The 21,997-nt window shown below is 41.8% G+C and overlaps 2 protein-coding genes across 2 annotated transcripts in view; one reads left to right on the top strand and one right to left on the bottom strand.

Annotated features, from left to right (window-relative positions):
* The window catches only part of Atg16 (Autophagy-related 16), a 478,797-nt gene that overhangs the window by 152,381 nt on the left and 304,419 nt on the right, over window positions 1-21,997 (bottom strand). The gene's annotated exons all lie outside the window — the stretch shown is intronic.
* Window positions 1-21,997, top strand: part of Neo (ZP and PAN domain-containing protein neyo) — a 113,172-nt gene that overhangs the window by 79,265 nt on the left and 11,910 nt on the right. Inside the window, exons 4-5 of the mRNA XM_076765698.1 lie at window positions 18,841-19,177; window positions 20,917-21,582. Coding sequence (XP_076621813.1) covers window positions 18,841-19,177; window positions 20,917-21,582 — 1,003 coding nt within the window. The remainder of the gene's footprint in view (window positions 1-18,840; window positions 19,178-20,916; window positions 21,583-21,997) is intronic.

Here is a 21,997-nt window from a genome sequence, read left to right as displayed (position 1 = left end):
ACACTGTCCGAACCACACAAGCTATTAAAATGTAAATTGACCAGAGTTCGTTTGACTAAACAGTCACCGGGGACGTCGGGCCAATGACCATTCTATCGGATCGGTGCAGCTTGGTTGACGATTCCCTTTCTCAATAGCCGTGCAACGGATTAAACTGGTTCGGAGGAATAATTTCTGACGGGTCCGGAAAGGCGTCGTTTCCGAACGTATTAGGGAGAAAAGAAGGGGCTGTGAAAACAATATTCAGTTATTCTTTGGGTAACAACTGTAGTCGTTCCGGAAGAAAAATAGCTACGACAATAACGCGTTCGCGCATCTTGAGAAATGGCAGTAGCTGTGTTCTCTGGAACGAACGAGGAGAGCCTAAGAATTACGACAATTCACAGAGAGTAATGTTTTTCCGTCAGGCTTCGCCCAATGGTTACACGACTCGGACAATCGCGGTCTCGTAGTGGGTGTTCGTGTAACATTCATCTTGTAGATTGTCGTTTCCGCGTCTATTGTCAGCTCATACGTTGAACCTGATTTCTGTTTCGTTCGAATGGCGGGTTCGAACGCGCGATGGTTATCGCGCTGATGGTTGTATGTCAAAAGGATTAAGCCGTCGTTACATTCGCGCGTCATTTATCATGCGATAAACGTCCGCGCCAGAAAATCGTTAGTTGTTAGCTTCGAGCTCAGACGTGGGCATTACGCCAAGACAGGATCTCTGTTTAAGATTCATTTAAACGCGCCTTCTTAATCGTCTCTACGAAAGACTGGTCCTACACGGCCACTATGGGACTCCAATAAATCACTCTCTATCGTTGGTCCGCGTGCGTCTGAATTATTTCGAGAGGCTAAACGTTTATCTCGAGCAAAACGGGGAACATTTCTCATCGCGGAAAGTCTTATCGGCAATGGGAGGAATACTTGAGAACAAATTACGTCCACCGCGGTAATGAAAACCGATGGTCCTTGGATTTGGATAATAAGAAAAGTTTAAGGGTAACGATGACGAGAAAAGAGGAGGAATGGGACTTATTCGAGGAAGCCAAGGGAATTGGTTGCTTTTTGTGATAAACGTCCCCGACGAGCGTTAATTACATTCCGCGTGAACGACCGCGATCGAGAGATTCGAAAGGCAACCCCGGGGGTCGAGGATGCCCCATTGAAAACAAGGTACGTCTGCCCTCTGAAATTCCTTAAAAGGGCAAAGTTATGCATAAAGATCGCGCGACTACTCGAGATTACGCCCTCAGTCCGGTGAGTCCCGATTCGGAGGGTTTCCTGCTTATTTAAGCGTATCAGTCGCGGTGATTGTTCCAAGACACAGCCAGCGTACGTTAATTAGCCAACGATTTCTACAGTTTCTTTATTCGAGATTTTCAATTAGCATCGTGAATCGTGTAATCGGGGATGCGACGATTTATAACTCCGGCGCGCATTATTCCGTGCAAGCCCGATAATCGTATCAGGAACATTTATGCCGCCGTTAATTAGTTGTCCGCCCGGTGCTCTGATTTCCAATAACCAACGGCTAACGAAGCTATTTGTTATTATCTTGGAATCCGTTAGAACTTCTCGGCGGATACGATATCGAATTTGCTAAGAGCCAGTCGCAACGACGACTGTGGAAATGGCAATTATCCGTACGTATCCTAAAGCGCGCACGGTCATACGAGACTTCTTCCATAAAACTTTATCAGTTACCGCTAAAGTTTCCGCGGCGACGTAGACGCGCAACAAAACTGTCTTCCCGCGGCCATGAACCGGAAACCAGGAGCAGAAAGGAGAAACGTATCTTCTAGGATATTTAACAGCGCATTAGCTTGAGGATTCGGTAATAGAAGAAGTTTAATAGAATCGATATCGCATATTTGCGACCTAACGACGCGGATCTAGAGTACGCGAACGCAGAAAAGGAGATAGAGAGTGAAACGCAGTTACAAACTGATAGCTACTACTATTTAATCCCCTGACGTACGATTTAATGTAATTTTTCAAATTACTATTTTAATTTTGTTTAATAACTCGTGAATGTAAATACGTGTTAATGTCAACCCTTTGCACTCCACTGGCGCTGCTATGGCGACAAACATAATACCATAGCTTGATTGAAGTTTCATTTATGATGACACAACTTGAATTTAGAAAATATATGAATAAAATTTAAATTATGCGTATTTATATACATGTTTGTGGAAAGAAGAATATACTTTTATTTTTAGGGTTAATATATAAAATTTGACGACGAGTGAGCAGCCTTGTGATTGTATAACTTGACATTGAGAACTTGTAACAAGTCAGACTCGTCATTGTATGGCAAAGGGTTAACAGTGAAAACTAAAAGCTTGTAGAATGCTCGTACTTCGTTGTGAGTCTCATTCCGTTACATTTGAATTCCCGTGTCCAATTTTCTACTACTCACAATCGAAGTAGTATGCCTACAGCATTCTCGAAGTTAGGGCCACTGGTTGTGGTACATCCTATAAAATTCAAATTGCATCGCCTGTATATTAATCAATCGGTCGAATATCCACGAAAAAAGGGGCCATTGACTACTCAGCGGATGGTTGAAATTATTGCGCCGGTCGACCGGGCATAATTCGCGACGTTTAAAACGCAAATGTAATGTGCGTAGGCCGCAATCAATTAGTCACCGTATAAGGATCAGTTTGTATGGCGATATATCTGCCCGTACAGTTGGTACGCATTGGATACAGCCAGTGCAGTAGGTGTACTGGCTGGTCAACCAGTAGTCCCGCAATCGTCGGTACTCATCTCGACGGGTAGAAACCCCGCTGGGTCCCGTCGTACCGCCCCCATCGCCGGGCCCCGCACCTTGTACAACGACTTGATGGCAGTGACAGGGGCCCAGGCAGCCGCTACAGCAATAGCAACCTACCAACCGCGATCATAGTGGCACGCGAAGACCAACCGGTGTCCGCCAGTACAGCGTTTGTTTAAACTAAACAGTGGCGAATCGGAGTAAATCATTCAAGGCAGATGAGGGGGAATGTTAAGGGCCCGCGTTGCCAGCCAGGTTTCTAATACGTATGGTTTACCCGACTGTTTCGTCTCCATTCCCGATTGTTTATCTACCTACGCTTACCGGTGTACCTACTGGCTTCGCGTTTTTTACCCCGGCTCCGTAGATTTATTTTCTTCAATCGAGACAGGCTATAGCTCTTTTCTAAGCGAGGGTAATGGAAGATGGTAGCGGAGAAATCGTGAGGACTTAGCGCGGTACAGCTGCCGCATACTATCGTTCTTTCGAGTCTGCTTTTGTTGTATACGCGAATTAGTTAGTATTTCACGTGGTTTCGACGCCGTAATATGCACTATATATGCCATCGAGATCCTAAGTCTATCATCACCTGTCGATATTATCAACGTCTCTCGTCTGGCTGGACTCCAAGGGGTCCAGTTTCTGTCTCGCTCTCGTACAGAGTTATCAAGATCCTCGTCAATCGTCATATTATCAATGTCAGTTACAGTGTCGACGTTGACGTTATTGAGACAGGGCCTCGGAGGGGCCCAGTTTCTGTATATCTCTCACTCGCTCACGAACGAAGCCCTCCATAATCTTCGATCATAGTAGCGTTATCAATGTCAAATGCGAAGTTAACGTCGATAGTGGAGGGGCTTTATGGGCCTCAGTTGTCATGCCAAAGAGACCCTCGTCCATCGCTACGTTATCGATATCGATAACAATGTTGACGTCGATGCTCCTCTAACAAGGCCCTTAAGGGGCCCAGTTTCTGACCACTTCTCACTCGCTCCTAAACAAAACCATTCAGATCTTCGTCCACCGTTGCTTTACCTATGTCAGTAAGCAACATCAGCGTCCACACTCGTGTCCCTAATGGGCCCATCGTGCACAGAATGTGGTTTGAGAGGTTTGCTCATGTTTGAAAGCAAACAAACGCGCTTCTGTGACGGGGGGCTCGGTTTCAAGAGAGTACAAGTGCAGGACCTGTTCCTTGCGTCACTTATAAACACACAATAATTATTCTTGGATCGCAATAAACTTTTTCCACGGACGTATAGGCTGATATTTGCCACGTGGGTTCGATGTTTTCTATAGCCGGGGAAACATCAATTGCGCATGGGCGAGCAGGGTTCCTTTTCATTTTAAGTGCTTCGAGTATCTTCTGCGCCGCTCGTCGAGGCAGAGTGAATGCCAAAAGCCCGCCATGCGCGTTGCACCGCACTTGCAACGGTGCAAACGTCCCCTCGGGGGAGAAGTTCGAATTTTGATAGACGTCGATGGCTGCGATACGAAGGGAAATTCGCAAAAAGTTAAACCTAACCGAGCCACGGAATATTTCTCTCCGTTCCTTTTTCCCGATCGTACGGTCGGGTACAAAAGGTCTCGCGTACCTCTGGCGTCATCGTTTATAAAGGCACGCGAAAGTCGCGGCGATACTCGTCGATCCGATTTGCATAATTCGTTCGTTACACGGCGGAACCGTCGACGATGCGATTGAAAAGAATCGTCGTCCAGGAGGGCCGTGTCCAGCGGAAGGAGCTGAATAAATTCCTCGCCGGGGGCAAGAACGACGGGTGGAAAAATCAACGCGAGACGAGGAAACATCAGTCGCTTTTACGCAAAGATTTTATGATTTTACGGTCGCGAGCGGAGATGGCACGCTGCGATGTAAAAGAACGTTCGCTTTTACTGTGTATCTTTCTCGTCTCTGGCTCGCTTCTTCGTTATTCTGCTTGCTCTTCCTGCCCTGTTTAACCCCATTTTCCTTCAGCATTTGCACGACGTTCGTAGAGGGTTGGTTGCGTCGTTACCGTGAGAAATAGGAACGTGCATGCGCGCAGAAATCCGACCATTAAAATACATCCTGTCAGTATTCAGTGGTGTGTACGGATCCCGACGGTGTGTGCGTACAAACAAGCGTGCGGCATCGCTGTTCCTGCTACTGCTACGGACCGTACTATTCTTGCGTGTTCGTTGCTAGCGACTTGGGGAGAATTACGGCGAAGATAGCAATAAGAGAGATACGACTTTATCGCGACTCCGTTCCTATCTACGTATACCGCTGGCTGCTGTTCTGCACGAACTGTACACAGGTCCGGGCGATCGACCCTCTTTTCTGCCCGTGGACCCTTGTTCCATTTTCCTTTTATATCTTCGGACGTTATCAGATCATAGTACCGATCGTAGCTACCATTACGCACCCGTATAGCTTGCCGCGCGTTTTAACACCGACCAATGCGAATTAGATATGCTACGAGGTGTCGTTCGAGTTCATTTCGATTCTCAGGAATCCCCCAGGAATGCTACCGACGCATCGTTGAAGCGCAAACGGCTCGCTGATGAACGCAACAACGCGACAGTTGTGGGTCTAGGGAATTCCAGACGTTTAATCGAAAATATTAACGTGTGGCAGTGGCGGTGACAGAAGTTTCAATTCGCTGTTAGGTTAATAGGGATATGGAAACGTTAGTTACGGATTAGGAGGGACGTGGGATGCGTGGTGTAATTTGTGGTATATTGTGTTCCATTATAAGAAATGTAAGAGTTCAAATTTTTATTTTTAGACCATCGAAACCTAAAGAAACTTTAAGAAACATCATTCTAGATTTTCATTCGAAGAATCGTTAATTTTGTCTACCACGTCGTATTAATTTGATAATAGAATTCCAGGATTTCTGTCTCGAGCAAACAATCGAACGCGAAAGATTTGTCTGGGTAATTTTGATCGATGCTCGGACAAGATGTAAACGTCGTTTCGATTTAATACTAAACCTACCGGCACTTCATGTATACCCATTCCAACCATGACCGGTCAAATGACCAGTCTTTCTCTTTTACGAGGCAACGTAAATGTAGTATTTCTAATTTTTACATTATATGTATAGAAAGTTATGTTTTGATGTTTATTCGTAAGATATCCTTCTCTTATATGTTAAAAAAGGTTTTAATTTTCATCGAATAGAAGATATAATGTCCTTGAAAACGAATTTTGTTCCAAGTCGATACCGTAGCTAGTTTTAGAGAAAAGAACTATTTAAGAAAAAGTGCTAGCTAGTAATTACGCAAACATTCTGTATTTAAATTCATTTTCACTTAAATAAACAATTTATGATGTAGTTTCATCGTACACTAGTCGTACGATCAATAGGAATGGCTGAAACTTCTTTGGATATATAGCGTCAAAGTAAATGTCAAAATAAACATAGAAGATAGCATAAATTATAATATGTGGTATAGTCACAGGATAGAGGATGAAATGCCCTTTAAAATGAGCGTTTGTACAAGCCGATAGCGTTATTAGTTCCGAAGATATAGCGATTTTAATTTCAAGTCGATGCGGTGGCTAGTTTCGGAGATATAAGCGTCCGAAGCTTTGTTTACATTTCGTTGCGCTCGCGCGAGTTCATTGATATCACGCGCGTAGATAGTAGACAGTGCGTAGTAAATTCTTGGAAATACTACGACTTCCTGGTCACGTGACTGTCTCGACTCACGCGCGACAAGGAGGTACGACGCGCGCGTCAGACGGAGACAGAGATAGTCAAATTAAGAAAAATACCCTTTTACATAAATTACGATATCTCGAAAACGGAAAGTCCGATCGACAAAAACAAAAAACCATTTTAAAGAGGAAGCTTTGCCGCCGCTAACAATGCCTTAATAATTAATAAAACACTAGTAGTTTCGGAACTGCACGCGTCTAAACTTTTAGTATTTTTAATACGCGTAAATAGGCTATTATACGCGAGCCGGACAGTGAGACAGTCGAATCAAAAAAAATTACCTTTTATATAAATTACGATATCTCGAAAACGGAAAGTCGGATCGACAAAAACTAAAAGCCATTTTAAAGGGGAGGCCTTGCCGCTTCTAACAATGGTTAAATAATTAATAAAACACTAGTAGTTTCGGAACTGCACGCATCTAAAGTTTTAGTATTTTTAATACGCGTTTCTACACTTTTGTAAGACACAGAGTGGAATTTAAAAAATTATTCCTTCACATAAATTACGATATCTCCGAAACGGAAAGCCGGATCGACAAAAACCAAAAGCCATTTTAAAGGGGAGGCCTTGCCGCTTGTAACGGTGGCTGAATTATAAATAAAACGCTAGTAATTTCGGAACTACACGTGTCTAAAGTTTAACTATTTTTAATACGCGTTGTTAGACTGTTCTTTGGCAATGGAAACTGAAGATTCCCTTCTTTCGTCTTTGCTATACGTATATTTCCTATTGACATCGGAAGCTAACCAGAATTTGATACCAAATTTTGTCTAATTTTTTTCACAAGAAAATATGAATCATTCAACCGGTCGTGGTAGGCATGACAGACTATTTTTCTTAGAAAACAAACAATAAGAATAGAAGTGAATATTGTAAAATTCATTGCACGTATACTAGAAGACAAGTCGTGAAGTTAAATGGCGCTAAAATAATATAGTGTGTTAGAAATTCTAAACGAAACTTTAAAAATGGTCATTTGACCGGTCGCAGTATGTTTAGTGTTAATCGCGACATGCCCCACACTTCGAACAGATGAATGATCGAAGATAATTAAGGTTCCGATGAATCAGAATTTACTCGCCTCCAAAGGTGCGTCGTATTTGCATTCGTGGTATAGAGTAGCCATATATATTGTGCCTATCACGAGACTATCAGGCGTCATTAACATGAGCTGTTACAAGAACGTCTGATAGAAACGAATTCCACGATAAGTAGACTGGTTACACTAGCGATGATAGCAGCTCCCTGCCGCCAACCCTCGACCCTTTCTCTCTCAGTTTTCTTTCATCCTCTTTCCTTGGCTCTTCCATATCTCTGTCCCAGTCGCACGATTTGCATATGTAAATAGGGCGATACAAGTAATTAATTCGCAATCAGACTGGTGTTACCATTTTGTTATATACGCAACGTATATATACCACAATTCATTAGCCGCGGTGATATTTATTAATCACAAACGCGCACGTGGATACATGCCTACGATTACAGGGCTCGATCGACATCATTAATTAATTACCCGTTGCTCCTTTTCCTGCCGCTTCTTCTACATCTTCTGTACGTTAGTCCAGCAAATTTCGAATCGGAATAAAGCGGATAGTTCGAAAACGGGACCTCCGTTGGATCTACTTACTCCCAACGCGTCGCTATAGCGTCGTCAACGATGCTAAAACTCGCCGTTGAGTCTGCTAAACTTTTCGTCCGCCCGTCGCCAATTTCTGAGACGCAGCTGGGCTCATATCTTAACTGCTTGTTTGCTTCTCGAGAAAAGCTCTAAACCGATGTTCAGAAACTCACGAGGTAGCACCTGTTACGCCGTTGTCGATCGACCGTAGAGCCAGCTGGGCCACCCGACACCTTTACATTAACTTTATCGTAATTACATCGAGCGACCGTATATATAAACGCCAACACCGACGAGCCTAGCTGCAACCGAGTTGCGTTCGTACACGTGTCCCGGCGTGTGCATCGTCGCTGCAACGTCTAATTCCTTACACCTCGAGGTACTTAACGTTCCCAAGTTCCGCGAGGGCGACTCCTCGGTTCCCGGTGCCCTATTTCCACCCCTACTGGCAGAGTAATCCCGACGTCATGATCTACCCTCGGAATCGCTGCCGAGAAATATCATTTGTAACTGCGCGGGAACGCGAACTGCTCCCCCGTGATTTCCCCACCTTCCTCCGAACTGATTCAACGTCTCGTTTCGAGAATCTTCCTAACTAGGGAATCACTCGGTGAGACCTCTGGGTCTACACTTCGCGAGAACGAAAATGGGAGGAAGGTAAAAATTGGAGGAAAATAAAGTCGGAGACCTAACCCTTCTTGGAGATCGGAATCTCACTCTTTGATAATCAATAGAATCAAAGAGAGACTTTGTTAAATTTCCTCGTTGACCTCTGTCAAAAGGCAAGCGATCCGTAACTTCGAACGCTGGAAAAGCCATTCCAAGAACTTTCTCTGCGTCGTGTCGTTACCTTGACACCGAGGACCGCTAAACCAAGACGGGGAGAAAAGAACGAAGAAGAAAATAAGGGGGAAAGGGAGCGAGAACGAAAGTCTTGGGATGTGTTACCAGGACTCGAACGTCGCTGACAAACGGACGGTCTCGTATTAGTGTACTTTGTTCGCTCGAGAGGAGGGGGTTGCGGAAGACGAGGCTAAGAGTGTGGGTTATGTATTGGCACATGTACGTAATTGTAGCCATTTGTCGGGGAAAGCAAAAGACTAGCGAACTCGACGGGGGTTGGGGGGTGGTGAGACCCGGTGCAGCCGGGAAAAGTCGATGCACGGGGGTGGAAGGGAGAGCGAGAGAAATTCCAAGTTTGGATAGGGTGTCTCGTCCCGTAGTCACGGCTAAACATGCAATGCATCACGGAATTGCGTAGACGGCGTATATCTTCAAGTAGTACCACTCGAATATGGGATGGGATCCCGGACATTGTGACCCTGATTGTTTCTAGCTATTGAAATGCTAAAATTCCTCTTTCTCTGCTATTACCCTTTTGGTCTTTAAATCTCCCCTGTCACGAACCTTTTTGCCACTATTAGGTCCCTTTCGCTTCTTGACCTACCCGACGTTATTTATTCCTTCGTATGAAGATCGAGACAATTGATCTGATAAATACTAGAACAGTAGTTCTTATCCCTCTGCCAGGTCGTCAAAGTTCGGTCCAGAGTCTGTAATACCTAGACTGCGAATGTATATGCAATTATAGGAAATTTTAATTCTCGAAAAACTACAGAATGCACTTAATATGCAAAAATTTAAGAAATACTTCAAGTAAAATACGAATTATTATATTTAGAGTTTGAAATAAGCCTCTATAAAGTTCCCCTTTCATTAATTCTATTAATAAAAATATGAATTTTCATAAAGATCCGCAGTCTAGCGATAACCTAACCGAGAGTTCTGTACTGCGCCTCCCATTTAACGCGATGGTGAATTTGCAAGTATCCCTAACGCCCCGATCGATGCAAAAAGCGAGGTGTTTGCGTATCGTTTCTCTCTTGTCTCAGCGACGACAATCGACTACTATTCCAGAACTACCCCATTCGTTTGGCAAAAAGGTGAAGTTTAATACATCCCAGCGAGCGTCCTGGAAACACTGGCCATTCCGGGTAACGCGTCTCTTAATGTTCGCTTATGAATAACGCGCCGGGGTATCTGGTGGATGGTGCTCCGCGAACAATCCAGGGCTGATTAGTTCATTCCGGGATTTAGAAAAAATTGTCGCAGATAGGAACCTGTTTCAGTCGCGGTACAAAGAGCCCACGCAGGACTCGTGTTTTTACAAGAGGATCGTTAATATCGCCGCTTATCCGGGGATTATTCCCCGATGTCGGGCCACACGGGCAAAAACGGGCCACGCGGTCTGCGAAAGAGTAATGCAAATTAGTGTTTCTCTTCGTGGATGGCCGCGTGCACAAAGTATGGCCTGTACGTGACGGGAAACACTCGATATCGGATTGCACGCGTCCAGTTATCGGATTCATAGTAGCGTTTGCTTTTATAATGTTTTCTCGTTCGTCCATTATCGTGAACGACGGTCGCCGAATCAATTTAAGTTTCGTGACTTTGCCTTGCTCGATTATTTTCCAACCGACTCTCCCACGACATCGACAATGTAACCGCGCGCCGCGTGTTTTATCGTTCCCGCAGGTTCACGGCGAAATTTTACTCCGCCGGGGACCCGCATAACTGAACGCTCCGTGATCGACTTCTCGATCGGAGACAATGTATTATTTATTCTTTTTTATACAAGGTGTTACACTTCAGCAGTGTGTTCTACAAGTAAAGTTAAGACTAAAATGTTATACAGGGTGTTCGGCCAACCCTGGGAAAAATTTTAATGGGAGATTCTAGAGACCAATATAAGCCGAAAATCAAGAATATCAATTTCTTGAAAAAGGCTTTGTTAAAAAGTTATTAAAGAATTAAATTAAAAACTTTCAAATCATTCTGAAAAAATTATTTTTGGTTGCGGGGCTCAATTACAATCATTTTTTGTGAATACACATATCCCCGAAATCCTACCCAGTGTCGAGAAAAAAATTCGTTACCGAAAATATAATGTCTGATCATGAATGAATGATTCCCCTGAAATTTCATGTGTTTCAAATCGTTGTGAAAAAATTATTTTTGATTGCGGGGGTCAACTACAATCATTTTTGGTTAATAGACATGCCCCTGAAATCCTACCCATTTATAAGAAAAAAATTCGAGAAGATATGAAATTTTTCGACAAAATTGAAAAATTTGAAAAAAATTATTTTTTGTTACAGGGGTCAATTATAATCATTTTTGGTCAATAGACATACTCCTGAAATCCTACCCACTTTCGAGAAAAAAATTATTAATTAAAAAACTAAAAAGTACGGGCGGAACGTTAATAACTTTTTAACGAAGCCTCCATCAACAAATTGGTATTCTTGATTTTCGTCCTATTTTGGCCTCTAGAATCTCCCATTACAATTTTTCCCAGGGGTGGCCGAACATCCTGTATAACAAATAATCCATAAATGTTTTGTCAAGAAATTATAACAAAAATACGAATTGTGAAACTCGATTGAAATTTAGGGCATTAAAATAAGAAAAGAAATTTATAATAGAATAAAATGAATCGTTTGCAAACATTCGATATCATGAGTTTCTTTACAATTTACTCAACATAAACTTGAATAATAGTTCAAAATTTTATGACAATAAAAAGATAAATGATAGAAACTAAACTCTAATAAAGAAACGTTTAAGTTATCCACATAATTCTACGTTAAAAATATTTGTTCGTGCCTCAATTACCAGTTGCTTTCTTTAAACAAAGTTTTAGTAAATAAAAAAACCACCACATTTTATTTTTGTCATAACTTCTTAACAAAGCATTTATGAATTTTTTGTTATATAACACTTTAGTCTTATTTCTACTTGTAGAACATACTGCTGAAGCGTGAATGAGAAACACCCTGTATATTGTGTCATACGTGTACGTACTCTCTACTGCTTTTAAAATCCTTGTGTCAACTATGTTTTTTTTTTAAATGTACATAATGGGGGAGTCAAGTTGAAAGTTAAATTGAAATAGTAGAGTTCGATTTTTCGTAACTTATAAAACTTGTATTTTTAAAGTGTTCTATATGTGAATGAAAAACTATTGCTTTATTTCGCGTACTTCGATCAAATTGTTGGCTGTACGAATAATTTTGCGAATCCACCAAGCCCTCCGCGAACCTTTTTCAGAGTCAATTCCCCCAACCGCAAATCCTCGCGCGGGGGAACTGTTCGTTCCACAGTTTCAATCTATTTTCGGGCAAAAGAAATCATTCGTCTTTTATATCGCGAAATGCAGTACATCCCGCATTGCTTTAGCAATTCGCGTTCTTTAACGGGATTACGTGGCAAGGGCGCGTCGCGCTCGCACGAAATTTCTTCGAAAAAGTTGTACCGGCAAAGCGGTTTAAATACCGGCAGAAATTCAATTACGGCTGAAAAGCCGCAAGGACTGTGTTCCTCGTAAATGGTGCTCGTCGCACTCCGGCTGAAATTACGTCGGGAATACTTGCTCTAATGCACGAAATCGTAAGAAGAAAAAAAAAGAAGAAGAAAAGAAGAAATAAATAAGAGAAAAAAAGAATGGTGTTTCTGAAACGCTCGCTAGATCGCATTTATTTATTCGACTTAGTTTGCTCGGGCCCCCTTTTCGCTCCGTTTCCCTCACGGTCGATGGAAATTTAATGCAAGTTAGATGCACCCCCGAACGCAGCCGATTCCGTCCGTATTGAAACACGGTCGCGACGAATAATATGAGATTCATCGGGATGCAGCGGGCCGAGTCACTTGTAATTCTTTTCCGTCGTTGCCTCCGGCGCCCCATTCCAACCCCTCTGATTCGTCTTACTCCGCCCCGGCCGCCCTGATCCGCGCCATCCTTTTTCTTTTTTCTTTTTTTTGTCTCGCCATTTGTTCGAAATAGCGCGGCGTGGAAAGGGCCGGTAAGGAGAATTACGAAGACGAACAAAGACGGCGAGATCGTCTCGACACGGTGGACGAAGGGAGAAAGGGTTGCAAAGGGGTCCTGGCACGGACAACGTTTCGTCGAAGTTAACTTCGCATTTAACATCTGCCTAGGAGGTTAAAATTTCCCTCGAGGTTTACTCTGAGTGGTACGCCGGCGGGATATCTTTTGTCCCGATTCGATGAAAGAAAATCATGGGGTACTTTATCCGTGAGTCATGGAACCCCTCACCGTTCGTTGGCGAGCGCTTCGAGGAAAGACAATTTTTCCAAAGCAAATTTTTACTTCGCGCGCGAACAGCGTGGATCGAAATTTCTGGCGCGACTCCTCGCGTAAAAGCGAGTCGAAAATGTGCAGCAACATTTTTCCATGCGGGGTTGCGTTTTCAAGAGAGGCGACTCTGAAAATCGTAGGTGCGAGAAGTAGAATATAACCTGGCGTGTCTGGCCACTGATCGTTATTTCTACTTATTTTTGTGTTTTTGGCACGAAACGTAACGCTTGAAATATTTTATTTCAATTTCATTTGTATATTTTTACGAGTTATTCGTACATCTTGTCACTCTTCTGAGGTAAAATGCAAGCTTTTTTAAAAGCACACGTCAACGTCAATTTTCGAGAGAAGAGATTTTGTTTGATTCAAAAGTTTCCAACCGGTTGAATGTTCGCAGACAAAAGTAGAACGGATAGACGTATGAATCAGACGGATTTAGAAAATCGATTTTCTCTTGAACGAAACGTAGTTTGCAAAAATGTTATTCCCCATTTTCGATTCGTTTTGTCTCCGGTCGTGCTACAAATTTTTGTCCATCCTGTACATACAGAGCCTGTCTCGCAATTGGTATGGATCTCTTCTACGTTGAAGATGGAGAAAAATGGCAGAGAAAAAGTTGAATATAACGAGATCTTCCTGTGACCTCATTTTTGTAGCTAGTTCAATGATACACTTGCCAAATGCAATTGCACATTTTTCCATCGCAGAATCGTACATTCTTTTTGGCATAAATCAAAGAAGCATTTAGAATACGTATTATTTCGAAAAATTCTTGCACCACGGAAAAAAGAAAATTAGCGCAAAAAATAAATATACCTAGCCAGAAATTTTCTTCTGTCCACAATGAAACAGGTGGTTCAAAGTATTTCCGGCGCTCCGGCCATACTGGAATTCATAGTACAATAAGTTAAATAAGTGGAAACTTTTTTAATCTTGCAAGAGCAACACTCTGTGTAAAAGAAAGTTTCAATAGGAAAATTGATTTAGTCGTAATATCGATGCAAGAGTAATTTGCGCGGGAAATATCGTTTGACGTTTCTATTAAAGATCGATGATGATGGACCGACTCGTAGTCGAGCGTAAATCTTGTGGCGCTGTAATCACGGGCTGGATCAGCAAATCGGATAAAAATAATACGCCATAAAAGCAATTTCTCGAATCGCGGACGCGAAATGAATATGCGTGTCGTGTACCAATTATTCGAATCGCGAACAATTCGGTCGAAACGTGTTTACTCAAACAACGTACAGAGACGATTGGACGTGATAATGAAAAAGTGCAATGAAATTAAAATTAACTTCAAGATCGAGACAAAAATAGCGCAAGTTTTATTCTCGTCGTAATTCTACGACTTCTGTAAAGGCAACCCAAGATATCTAATCTTGAAACGTAAAGCAAATTCAAGATTAGGACTAAAATAGCGAAACTTTTATGCTTATTATAGGTCTTCGACTTCGGTAGCCATAACCAAAGATAATATTCCACTTTGAAACTATCTAAAAATAAATTTAATTTCAATATTAAGACTAAAATAGAGAAACTCGTATTCTTATCGCAACTCCTCAATAATACTAAACCTAACCAATTTTAAATCGAAAAGTCATATCATAAGTTGGATTTAATTTCAAGATTGCGATAAAAATAGTGAAACCTGTACTCTTGTCTTAACTCCGCGGCGTTAATAAACCTAACCCACCTTGAAACGAAAAGTCGTATAGTGAGTTGAAATTAATCTCAAGGTCAGCATTGAAACAGCGAAACTTGTATTCTCGCCGTAGTATCTCGATATTGGTAAACCGAGCCCATCTTGAAACGGAAAGTCGTATCGTAAGTTAAAATTAGTTTCAAGATCGGGACTAAAATAGCGAAAATTTCATTCTCGTCGTAACTCCGCGACGTTAGTAATCCAATCCCCGGACCTACCTATCGTAAAATGCAAGACTCCTATCGTAAGATAAAATTAATTACACGATCGGGACGAAAAAAGCGAGACTTCCTTTCTTGTCGCGCCACCTCGACCTCAGAACCCGTCGAACGTTCGATTTGTATGAAAATCGAGAAAAATACACGCTTGAAATAGATTGTCGAACTCGTTACAGTTCGTTAATGACTCGATGCTCGTGTTCCTGGACTTAGAACTCGTGCCATTAAAATAACTCGTACACATGTTGCATCGCGGTGGAACGAGGGAGGGGGTCGGTTGCCCATTAAAATTGTTTGTAGCTGTTAAATTTTATAAAGTAGATAAATGCTGCTATATTTGCTAAATAACCGGCCCTATAAAATTTACGCGCGCTTTAACATGGATTATCAGACTGGAGTCACTCGTTCCGAAGCGACGATCGCGAATTTAATAGGGAATGTGTCGGTGAAAAATACGATAAAAAAGTGGGTCCGCGATAATCGCGGCAACCGCAGGCGATTCGATTATACGTTCGACTCAATGGGGGCGTTTATCGCGGCCGACCGCGTAAGGACGCAATGATTTTTCGACTCTGGGGTTCCGCACGACGAAAATCCCGAGAATATTGAAATCATAACGCGCCAGCCATGAATATTATTCGGGTCTAAGGCGATATAATTTAAAATCGATGGAGCAACGTGGAATAAATTTGGCACCCTGCCGCTCACGGTAAGCCCTAAGCCTCCGTGTCCGAGAGGAAATGGGGGTTGCTACTCTAACGTTAGGGGTGGAACTTCGGTCAGATAATGGTGGCGGTCCAGCACCTGGGACCTCGCGATGAAAGTTTTCACATCTTTCCTTCCATCGACGTAACTTGTGTCCCTCCATTACACAGACACTGTTGGAATTAGGGAATCTTAACTGAACAATCAAAAACATTAGTCAATTTTCAAATATAAAAAAGAACACTTAAATTTTTGATCGCAGCACCAATTTAAGAATCAACCGATATAGGCAATTTTATATTTCTAATTTATGTTTGTCTTTCGAGACGAACAATAAAATCTTTTCCCCAGCGTAAAATTCTTGAAAAATCATTATAAAAGTAATTCGCTTTATATTTGATAATCTACCGATTACTTTTGATTCTAATATCTTAAACTCTATTTCTAATTTACGTCTGTCTTTTGAGACGAACAATAAAATCTTTTTCCCAGCGTAAAATTCTTGAAAAATTATTATAAAATTAATTCGTTTCATATTTGATAATTTACCGATTACTTTTGATTCTAATATCTTAAACTCTATTTTTAATTTACGTCTGTCTTTTGAGACGAATAATAAAATCTTTTCCCCAGCGTAAAATTCTTGACAAATCATTACAAAATTAATTCGTTTTACATTTGATAATCTACCGATTACTTTTGATTCCAATATTCCGTTGCGTCGCTATACCAGTCCAGCGTAGTGTGAAACGAAAAACAAAATTACACAACGCCATGTTAGTTTAAGCTTCCAGCAGATGAAACTACGCCGAATATGCGATATAGATGAACCAAAACGCAAACATTTGCCGTACGATATACTCAAGGTGTGTTCGTGATAAATATTTACATAACCACACAATTCTCTTCCAACGGCGATAGAAACATTTTACCGTAGTTGCTGTTGGTTGGTTTGCTCATCTAGATTTACTCGATACGACACACTCCAACGAATTGCTATGTTTTCTCAAATAAAATTCGTGGCCAATTAGATAAATCAATTCGTTTCGACCATTCGATGGGATCGGTAATTTTTTTTCTAATTGCATTGTATTTGCAAAATATTTTTGGAGCTGTAATAACTTTTCCCCAGACTAGAAAAATTGGGTGCCTTATTATTAAATATTTTGATTTAGTAATCATTAAAAACCAGATGACCAATCGTGGAAATTTTAATGCCAGTAAAAGATGCTATCTTGAACATTCCCTAATTAGGACACGTACTTTTAGTTAGCTCGCTGGAAGCAAGTAACCAGGTCGGAAAAATACGTTTATACAAATTCGAAAGCCAAAGAAACGCGTCACCGTTCTTATGAGAAGGATTATGTCTTGCACACGGGACAAAAACTATTACTACTCGTTCCCAGCGCGATTCACATTCATGGATTCCACGCAAAATGCCCTATCCATATTCCTATTATCTCGCGAATCCAAGCAAACACGTGGAATATCGCGATGCTTGACGTGTTTGCGCCCGCTGGGGACAAAAAGCAAAACGGGAATAAGCAAACAACGACGAAGCGTTCCCATTTCCGCACAAGCTACCTGGTATTACCTTCCTTGCATACAGACGTTAACGAAGGCGAGAAAAAGGGCGGTAGAAGTCTGGGAAACGGTTTGGTCGACTTGCTCGTAAACGTCTCTAAATTAGTTCTTTCCCGTTTATTGCTTATAAATAGTAATTATTTTAAAGTGCGTCGCTAAACTCCAGAGCAAAAAGATTTACGATTGCTGAAGGCAACACTTGTTCATCCCGGAACACGACTGATTTAGAGAATTAACGACAATGTATGCAACACTATAAGAACGATAAATAAATTCAGTAGATTTATCAAAAATATAGATTTTTTAATAATAAATAAAAATATGAGTGACTGCAAACAGAACACAAATATTGTTCGTCGAAATTTTATAGAAATTCTGTTCCAACAAAAATAAAAATTTATCTTTTTCTTTTAATGATTATAAAAGTATATTAGTTCATCCCTCCCACCGAATAAAAGTACGCGAACAGCGTGCAGCACTGATATTTGGCAAAGTAAAACGTACAGGCCTCGTGGAAATCCATTAACCAGCTTTCGTTACAAATTCTGGCCCGGATTCGGATACAAGCCCATTTCGTCTTCCTTTATGGAGCACCGGAACTTAATACATTCGCGCATTGTTTCATCGAAACTCCGGGAATTGGCTTTGGTATCAGTCGTACGAATAGTTTTTGCTGTAATGGCTTAATAATCGTGGGAGGATACCGATCATTTCGTTGGACGCGAGGCAACTGGTCAATTTGTTCGACGGCGCAGCGTAACGTACCAATTCGAACGTCAATTTAAAAATAACTCTTTCGCAGCCATTAACTTATTGCGATGTCCAGCCATCAGGCAGGTTTGCTCGTAGTATTTTTAAAACGCTATGGAAAAATATTTTCACGTTCGCTCGGGACAAATATCGAGGACGTTCGATTTTTCGATGTGTCGCAATTTTGATTCGAAACAAATATTAACATACTATGAACGATACAGAGCCGCGCGGACGAAGCCAAGCAATACTTTTCAGAACTATTTGACAGGCTCAAACAGAGAAAAAAGCTCTTTCGCGCGAGCGAAACAAACATTTGTTAGATACATCGTCGACAAAGGCGCCTTTGAGGTCTTTTGCGCAGACCACTGCTATGTCTAGCTAGAATGCTTACACCGTTGCATTTATCAAAGTAATTTAATGCACTTTCATATAGCGATAACGTATTTTGTTAACTGACAAGCTGTGAAACATGGTTTCGTTTAAACGCAGGCTTTCAACAGTTTGACAGTTGGTAAGAGAATTATCTCTTTTAAGTGCATACAAATTAATATTATTGTTAAGCGTACGACTCTGTTGCTAGACAAATTTGTCAACGAACGTTTCCTTTATGTTTCAGATCTGCCAACTACGCGAACGCGACAAAGCAGTGCGAGCTTTCGGACATGGATCGCCTCACTGTCGCTGGATCCAACGCTTTCCAATCGGCTAAAGGTTTCGATTATCTGGAAAATCATTGTGTGGACGAGCCAGTCAAGCTCTGCGAATTCAAAAAGCTCGCAGGACGTATTCTGAAGACCGTGGATTCGGTTTACCAAGACGTTGGAACCGCCGAGGAGTGTCGAGAACTCTGTCTTAATTCTCCGTTCCGTTGCCATTCTTACGATTATGGCGACACTGGTGACATGGTATGCCGTCTCAGTCACCATTCCAGAGCCACCCTCTCCGACATTCAGGTAAGAATGCAATCAATCACTCGATCCAAGCGTTCAGATCACACGGAAGTTTCATAATTTTAAGCAACTATTCAGAAACCGATTGGAATTTCAAAATCAGATCCCTGCTAGAACTCGATCGATGCTTATTGGAAAATACCTGTACAATTTCATAACTTCATGGTTGGCAATTTTTAATCGATACCGTTTTGAGCAAACATCACCCATCCAGTTTTATTACGAGCGCAGACACTATAAAGATAAATCGTACAAACGGCGCCATTAAAAAGATATAAATTCTTAGCAATCTGCTGAGGTAATAGAGCAATAAACGTTTTTCGCGCGATATTTCCGTATCGATATTTAATATACTCCGTGTGAGGTTTTCTTACGTAGGACATAGAATATCGAGTAAAATTCTGAGAGCACAAAGTTGCCATTAAATCATTTCCAAAAACGTAACAATATATTTATATTAATTTCGAAAGGAAGAAAGAACATTTTGCGTTTTAAATAATTTATCGTGAAATTCACGTGGTCGCGATCGTTAAATTACCCGTCGATCGAGCTGAAGAAGAAAATTCTGAAACAAGTTAACTTCATAATATAATATCGAGTGTTAGACGCACATGAAAATCAGAATTTATCGCGTTGTATCGCATTTGCGCGAAACAAATAGCCATTTATTCGATAAGAGAGGTTTAATAAAACGTTTATCGAAATTATTTCACGAGAACGATGGGGAACGTTTGCGGCGTTGAATTTCAGAGCGCAGGCATGCTTTAATCCATTCGGCACACGAAAGTAAAACAATTTAACGTCAATCCTGACCGTAGAATTCGCTTAGAAATCGTAGACCACACATTTCACACGTTCCACTCTGCCACGTACTCTTGAAAGGGTCGATGGGGATTTTCTGTAAACCTGATTACATCGCACACGTGCAAACCAGGTCGAACAATTCGCCGAGAGCGCATTCGTGGAAAATCGAGTTTCCATCGCAGATGCTTACCCTATCGAGCCTGTGGGTGGCTTTTCAGCTCGTGCATACGAGAGGACGGTACCTCATACCACGAAAAAGTCAAGACAAAGACTTTTCTTCTCGCCAACCTGTTGAGGAATCAGTTCACTGTATTTCTGCTAGCGTTTTACATCGAACTGAATCACTTGTACTTTTAACAGTCTGTACTCGTTGCGTTTCTGTTCACCAACGTCGCCATCTTTGAAACCCCTCCTCCCAAGACGGAAGAATTGCAATGCAAATCATAATTTTCTTTCTTGGAAATGGTTTTTAATCCAAATTTCTTGTTAAAATACTATTGACGATAGTTTCTCCTTTATATATTTACTTGTACGTGTATATTTTCTAAAGTGCTCTATATTATTATGAAGAGTAATAGCACCACGGAAAGTAATTCTCTCTAACCCCGCTGTGCATCAAATTTTTATTAGTGCCTTTTAAAACTGATATTACTTTCAATGAAAACTGACAGGTTTGCATTCTTTATAGATCAAACTTCTACCCTCTTGATCTGCGAGTAAATTTACATAACCTAATCAGAAATTGCATTAAAAATCTGGGATTGCTTTTAAAATATGAAGATCAACATTTCCTCTCCTGATGTTTGCATCCTTTTTATTCTAAAATTACGATGCCAGTAAAATACTAATATTTTATCTGAAATCTGAACAAATTGCACTGTACTTTTTCGTAATTCCTTTTGTAGACAATAAAAAAGAGAATGTTTCCCCGATTTCAGGAACCGTATCTCGACGTACCAGAGGGATCAACGTACGAGCTGAGCTCTTGCTACAACGTCACCATCGATTGCCGCGCCGGTGACATGGTGACGAGAATCCAAACCAGCAAGCTGTTTTACGGTAAAGTTTACGTGAAGGGATCGCCGAACTCGTGTGTACAAGACGTGAAAGGTGCCCTGGAATTTGAGCTACGAATGGCCTACGACGATTTGGAGTGCAACATCAGACAACAGGGTCTGGGTCGTTACCTCAACGACGTCGTGATCCAACACCACGACACCATCGTCACCAGTTCCGATCTCGGGCTGGCTGTCGCCTGCCAATACGATCTGACAAACAAAACAGTGTCGAACGAAGTCGATCTCGGCGTACACGGTGACATAACTCCGGCCTTGTCGGAGGAAGTGATCGTCGACTCGCCCAACGTAGCCATGAAGATCACCGACCGCAGTGGAAACGATGCTATCCCCTCGGCCGAGGTCGGGGATCCTCTGGCGCTCAAGTTCGAGATTCTCGACCCGAACAGTCCCTACGAGATCTTCGTGCGAGAGTTGGTGGCTATGGATGGCGTAGACTCCAGCGAGATAGTCTTAATTGACTCGGACGGTTGCCCCACCGATCACGTCATCATGGGACCGCTCTACAAGTCGGCTACCACTGGCAAGGTGAGTTAAACAGTTATCACTCATCGATTCCTTATGTTTCACGGTACACGCTAACGATTCCTAAAATGACCCTCGGACCGTCATTCCTTAATTGAACGTTTCTACACCCTCCAACTTGGGAGATTTCGACTACAGCTCATTAACCCCATCCCGTACTTTAACGAGTCTGACTCGTGATGAAGATTTTGGCTCAAACATAAATATCACGAACGAATACCAGACTCGCGAACGGAAAGTTGGCCCCAACGTAAACATCACGAGCCAGGCTTGCAGACAGCAAATGACGATCGAGAATGAGTTTTAGTTCCTATCGGTATGCCACAAGAGTTGGTCACGATTCTTATAATCTCTGCTACAAAGCAGTTTAGCATCAGTCTGGTCTGTTTGCCGCGCGTTGACGCCCACCATTTGGGCC

This window comes from Colletes latitarsis, chromosome 5, assembly GCF_051014445.1.
Source record: "Colletes latitarsis isolate SP2378_abdomen chromosome 5, iyColLati1, whole genome shotgun sequence".
NCBI classification, from domain to species: Eukaryota; Metazoa; Arthropoda; class Insecta; order Hymenoptera; family Colletidae; genus Colletes; species Colletes latitarsis.
Note: the sequence above shows the minus strand (reverse complement) of the source record. Positions and strands in the feature narration are given on the sequence as shown.